The sequence below is a fragment of the Varanus komodoensis genome, unplaced genomic scaffold, assembly GCF_004798865.1.
Source record: "Varanus komodoensis strain SLA01 unplaced genomic scaffold, ASM479886v1 scaffold26, whole genome shotgun sequence".
NCBI classification, from domain to species: Eukaryota; Metazoa; Chordata; class Lepidosauria; order Squamata; family Varanidae; genus Varanus; species Varanus komodoensis.
In genome coordinates this window covers 13,902,298-13,908,755 of record NW_025335684.1, presented here as the reverse complement: position 1 = coordinate 13,908,755, position 6,458 = coordinate 13,902,298, and the positions used below count along the sequence as shown (strand labels likewise).

Sequence of the window (6,458 nt, the reverse complement as noted above, 5' to 3'; positions counted from 1 at the left end):
ATTCTGGTACTTTCTGAGAAAGAGGTGCAGAGATGTGGCAGGTTTGATTTTATAACACAAAGGATCATGCAAGCAACCTTTTTCTACCAGGATTTATTCTGGATTTCCCCAACACCTGTGTGTACCAGTTGCTGGGAAACGTGGAAAGAAGGGGCCGTTTCCCTCATGTCCCGGTCATGGAGTTCCGTGCGCAGCTGTTTTGCCACTGTGTGAGCAAAGGCTGGACTAGATGGCCCCTGCCAGCAAGGATCCTGTTGCACAATTATTTTGGAAGAGACTTTTAGTTATGCCGCACCCCTCAGAATCACAGATGGGTTCAACTATGCCATGAAGAAAGGAAAGGGCTCCAGAAAAAAACTCTTTTTCTGTGGAGTTTTATACACACTTCCCCTCAGGAAACAGAACTGCCAATGCCTGTTAGAATATAACTTTGAATACAAATTCCCCATGACACTGAGGGGTACAAGACCCCCCTTTGGTGGATGGTCCAAGAGCCTCCATTTTGGATTCAAATAGTAGGTAAAGCAGTCTCAGCCCTTGAGCCTTCTTCCACAGTCCTTGACCTAATACATTCCTGGAGTTTGCACCACAGCAGAACTTGGTTCTCTGTAAGCTTAACTAGGCACATCAACTAGGGCTTCTCCCTGTTATGGTAGATATTATTATTGCATTTATAACCTGCCTTTCTTCCTCTGACAAGGAACCCAAGGTGGTTTGCAAGCTCCTCTTCCTCTCCATTTTATCCTTACAACAACCACCCTGCGAGGTAGGCTGGGTGAGGTCTGTCGCTGGCCCAAAGTCACCCAGAGAGCTCCATGGCTGGGTGGGGCCAAACCTGGTTCTTCGGTGGCCCCGTCCTGCACTCTTGACCACGGCACCACACCAGCTTTCCAGTTAGGGCTGCCTGTATCACAGCAGCCGAAGTGATCGCTCTGCCCTGGAGGCTGATTTGTTCTTTTTTCTCTGGCAGATTCTCCTTTCAGACTTTTTGAAGGAGCAGCCATAGAATCAAGGATAAGCATCTTCGTTTACTATTCCTTAAATAAGGGAATTTTTCCAAGCCTTTTACTAGTTTCTCGGGGGTTTTTTTTCGGGGCAGCAGTTTTTCAGTAATTGGAGGATTTTTTCCTGCCATTTCCTATGTAGGGTTAACCATTTTTAAGTATCTCCAGATATTCCCAGAAATATATATGGTTCCAGAGTCAAATGCCTGAACATTTGCCAGGCTTGAGTGGAAAGCAAAGAGCTGGATCTCTTCCCGTCCACACCAAGAACAAAAGGCGTGGATGAGGAAGGAAGAGGTCGGGGACCACGGATCTTTGCGGAGCCTCTTTCTAGGGAAGGAAACTGCATATCCCAGAATGCCTCCCACATACGTCACCCTCTCCTAACTAGGAACTACACTTCCCGGCAGACTTGGCGGGGGCGGGGCGTGTCCTCTGTGCGCAGGCGCACTGTTGCGAGACGAAGTACGGGACTGGACAGGTAAAGGTTTAAGGGAGTTGGAAGAGGTGAAATTGGGGCGCCGCGCGTGGATTTGGGCGTGTGTGTTGGTGGTAAGGTGAGGGGGAGGAAGCCACTTCCAGGATTTTGAGGGCCCAAGTAAGAGAGAGCCGCTCAACACACCCCTCCAGTTTCCCAGCTCCTTTCCCCCTGGTATGTGTTTCTCATCATGGGGCTAGGCCTCAGTGAGGCTTCGAAGGGAAGAGGGTATAGAGAAGATTTATTTATTTATTCATTCATTATGATTTGAATAGCCCATTTTTTTCCCTCTTCCAAGGGCCTCAAGGCGGTTCACATGGTGGTCGTCCTCTCCATTTTTATTCCCACCTTGTGAGAGAGACTAAGTGGAGAATGAGGGACTCTGGCCTAAAGTCAGCCATCGGGCTTCATGCCCAAGATGTGTGTGTTTGTGGGGGGCTGGGACCCGGGGTTTCCGAGCCCCAGTGCAACCCCTATGCCGTATGGGCTCTCCCCTCATTCTTGTTGTATTCTCGGAACAACAGCCTAGCGAGGTAGGCTAGGGTGAGTCAGGGACAGGACCAAACTCCCCCAGTGAGCTTTCTGGCCTGGAGGACTAAAGCGAGGGTCTCCAGAGTCTCAGGCCCAGCAGAGGGACCCTTGCAGCACGACCGGCTCTCTGAAGCAGTGTATGAAGTCCTGCGTCCAGAGTTTTTGCATGGAGTTCCTGATGGGTGTTCCTGATTTCAGGGGGCTGGTCTCCCCTGCCAAACCCCCCTATACCCTAAAGCTGGGGCTTCTAGTGGCCTCCTCTCCTGTCACACGCCAGGCTCTCTGACTATTTGCAATGCTTTTTAAAGATTTTTAAAATCTGTTAAATCCCCACCACCACCTCCTGCTGGCCTGTTGCCAAATGAAGAACTGCCGTCAGCACCATCCTTATTTAAGTTCAAAAGATTGATTTTGAGATTGGGCACTCAGACCCTGCCTCTGCCTTGTAATTAGCGTCTGAGACAAGTTATTTTTATTTTAGGTTTACAAATTTGCCTGCTGAGGAGTAAGCATTTTGTAGTCAACATTTTATGAATGGCAGCCTCTCCGTAAGCATGGTAGCCATTTTGTGAGAAATCCTGGAACAGTCTCTCCGAGCTGAAATTGTCTACCCTCCCCAAAACACTGGAGGCTCTCAGAACCAGCTTGATCCTGCAGGCCTGACCTCTGCCTGTCCCTTCTGTATTGGGACAAGCAGGCTCTCCACAGGCTGTCATCTGGCTAATTTTCCAGGGCTGCCATTTCATTCTCTTCCATAGCCCTGCAATACTGGCATGTCATGTGTCAAATGGTGTTTTCTCTCTGTTCACACAAAATCTGGAGTTCACTCATACCCTTATGAGACCCCCACCAGTGAGGCCACCAGAGAAGGTCCTCTGGTGCCATTCTCAGCTGCCCAATAGGTTTGTGCAGGATGAAGCCGTTCAAAAATTCAGTAACTCTACAATGATAAGGGATACTAGAGAGATAGGTGACTAAGATTGGAAATTATGTTGGCCCTTCTTTTCTGGAATGAACTTTTAGCTGCTGGACCATATTCTGTCAAGTTTGGTAGAAGAAACTTATCACATCTGATCCCAAACACCAAATTGAGACTTGGAGGGAAGTCATTTCTATGCCTCCATTTCTCTGGGGAGCTAATATGGGTGTTTGGAGAGAACAGGCTTAATTCTAACATATTACTTAGGTGCAAGTTTCCTTAGGTTAGGAAGGTTTTGCCCCCAACAGTTCCTCTCACTGAATTTTCCAACAATTGTTAAGCTCTCCTAAGGTTGTTTTTTTAAAGGAATAGATTAGTGTGAAAACTGCTGAAAGAGAAAGCATAAATGCTGCATTTTTGTGCATGCACATGATATTTTTCTTTAGCAGTTCTTTATCTGCAGCAAAAAGCAACATTGATTTCCCATCTTTGCAATAATGAGCTGACATTATCTGCCCTATTTATGTATTTATTTGCACACAGTATTTTAACTCTGCTCTTCAGTCAAATTAAAAGGCTCCTTCATGGCACAAAGGAAATGGGAGAGAGGAGGGGGGGGGGGGAAGGCGAAACTCAGGAACCAGTTCTTAGTTTCAAAGTTGTTGTAGGTGTTTTTGTGGCAGAAAAAGGTGAAACTGCTCTCTCATTTGCTGCTGCTGCTGCTGCTCCTCCTCCTCCTCCTCCTCCGGCCTCTCCCTTGCCCCTCAGTGGTCCTTGGTCCCCTGCCCAAAGGATGAACCTTCAGGCCCAGGATCTGGTCACTTTGTGTTCCTTTTGGGAAAAGTGAATTTCCTGCAACTTTTCCCTCTCTGGCTGATATATAAGGCCAGGCTGATCTACATCTTGTCCTGATTCCCTTCTTTTACTTTTTTATTTTGGAAAGGGATATTTGTGGTGGGCTACTAGGTTATCTTGGAAATTGTCTTTAACTCTGATTATCTCCCCCTTGAAGACAAGAATGGTGTTTTTTTTTTTCATGCCCATGGACATGTATGGCTAAGAAGTACCTTTTGCGTCCTGGATCGTTTCTTACTGCTTCTGCGGGTGGGGAAGTTACAGGCATGAGTTGCGATGATCGTGCGTGGAGAAATGGCTGGTTCTTCTCCCTTCTGTTGAGATTTGTGGTGACTATAACTTGTTGTTGTCTTGGCCAGAGCTATCGAAGAAGCCATGTCTCAGCTGGGCTTTGCGTGTCAGCCTCCTCTTGATGTCGACAGGGATGACTGTCTCCAGGAGTATTCCTACCTCTTCAGTCCTGACATTCTCAAGTAAGTATTGCCAAGACAGCTTTTACCACTGGAAAAATAATACACGGAGACTTTTAACCCGATGCGCTGAATCCTGTGTACTTTTTCCTTTTTCATTCCCCACCTCTACTTTCAGTCCTGTGTCTGTCACACCCCTTTCGCTTCAACTTTGATGTTCGCTAGTTCTCCTGTACTGTCCTCCACTCCATCCTGTGGTTCCTACAATGAGTGTGGAAGGAGGTGCCACAGCTTTTTTTCAATAATGTGTAAATAATGGAAATGCAAACCTAAGAGTTATCTGCAAAGGTTGAAAACCTATTTTTTGAGCCTCCTGTTCAGATTTAGTATTCTACATCAGACTTGTAAATAGATGGGGAAGAAATGGAGGTAGTGACAGATTTTATTTTCCTGGGCTCCAAGATCACCGCAGATGGGGACTGCAGCCAAGAAATTAAAAGACACTTGCTCCTGGGGAGGAAAGCTATGGCAAATCTAGACAGCATACTAAAAAGCATGACCAATCGCGACCCCATGGACAACATTCCTCCAGGCCTTCCTGCCCTCCACCATCCCCCGGAGTCCACTCAAGCTCACACCAACTGCCCCAGTGACTCCATCCAGTCACCTCATCCTCTGCCATCCCCTTCTCCTTTTGCTGTCAATTGTTCCCAGCATTAGGCTCTTCTCCAGGGAGTCCTTCCTTCTCATTAGATGGCCAAAGTATTTGAGTTTCAACTTCACTATCTGGCCTTCTAAAGAGCTGTCAAGGTTGATTTCCTTTAAGACTGACTGGTCTGATCTCCTTGCTGTCCAAGGGACTCGCAGGAGTTTCCTCCAGCACCACAATTCAAAGGCCTCAATTCTTCGGCGCTCAGCCTTCCTTATGGTCCAACTTTTACAGCCATACATTGCAGCTGGGAAGACCATCGCCTTGACTATACGCACTTTTGTCAGCAGGGTGATGTCTTTCCTACTAAAGAAACAAATAGTCACTTAGATCCAAGGAGAAGCAGCACCATTTATCTTGCCCATTTGACCTTTGATGCTGCATTTTCTAAATGGAGTTTTATCTGCTGCAGAGAATCAGTAACAGCTGGAGCATGTTGGCTTGGCTTGGTATTTTGAGGGCTGTTCAGACTGGAAATGCTGATGTCCTCACCCAGTGTACAGCTTCTGAGATGACCTTGAGCACGTGGCACTCAGTTTAATCCAGCCTCACAGGATTGTTGGGAGACCAAACTAACTGCAATGCAAATGTGTCAAGTGAAGTCTGGATTTAAGCATAACAACACACCATCTCCATATTTCAGACTTGCCTTTTATAGCCCAGGTAGTTTCTAGCAAGCTCATGATATAAAGAATCGTCCCTCTACCTGGAATGGGTATGGCACAATTCAAGTTGATTTGGTTCCTTCCCTGCTTTCTCCCATGATCTTCCCTAGTACCCCCTGCTGTTTCTGAGGGCACAACAAAAAAGCAGCATCTGAATAGACCCCATTAATTATAACGTTTATATTCTTCTTATTTCCCAGGGGCAAAGTTGCATTCATCACAGGAGGTGGCTCTGGCATTGGCTTCCGCATAGCTGAGATTCTGATGAGGTACGGCTGAAGCCCTTCAGGAATCTCTGGTGTGCTCCTGTCTTCTTTGATCCCACCTCTGGGGGGCTTTGTGTCCCTGTTCTTAGGAAGCAAGCCTTTTCCTCCCCTCACAACTGTGTTGGGCATTGTGACAATTGCATCTAAAAATGTGCTGTTTAAAATTAAAGCTGCCACTGTCAGGAAGCCAAGTTTTGCTACCAGCAGCCGTGCCGCACACCCGCAGAAAAAAAGCATGCGCACTGCCTTGTGCAGGGCACCCCTGGCAGATGGCAGCAGCACGGTTCCAGACCTGCCTCCGGCGGCCACCCCGGGTGGGACATGCAGGGGCTTAAAGGCCTTTTCCCTCCAAAGGTGCACAGGACTGCGATGTACATAATGTACTTAGCACATCGGCAGGGGGGTGTCCGTGTATGTGAGACATGAATACAGCCTGTTCTGTGACCCTCTCATCTTGTAAGGTTTTGTTCGTAGGCATGGCTGCCAGACGGTCATTGCCAGCAGGAACCTCCAGAAACTGACCAAGGTGAGTGGGAGGGGGATCGCCATGTCTTCCAGGTGCAAATCAAGGTGTTGACCACATTCCAAAGTGAAGCCAAAACACCCCAAAATACCAACAGC

General features: G+C 47.5%; 1 protein-coding gene across 2 annotated transcripts in view; it reads left to right on the top strand.

Moving 5' to 3' along the window:
• Positions 1–1,443: 1,443 nt before the first annotated feature.
• The window catches only part of DECR2 (2,4-dienoyl-CoA reductase 2), a 15,815-nt gene continuing 10,800 nt past the window's right edge, over positions 1,444–6,458 (top strand). For both annotated transcript variants that reach the window (XM_044433751.1, XM_044433753.1), the window contains exons 1-4: positions 1,444–1,485; positions 4,147–4,260; positions 5,772–5,840; positions 6,312–6,363. In XM_044433751.1, coding sequence (XP_044289686.1) covers positions 4,163–4,260; positions 5,772–5,840; positions 6,312–6,363 — 219 coding nt within the window. In that variant the 5' untranslated portion in view covers positions 1,444–1,485; positions 4,147–4,162. The remainder of the gene's footprint in view (positions 1,486–4,146; positions 4,261–5,771; positions 5,841–6,311; positions 6,364–6,458) is intronic.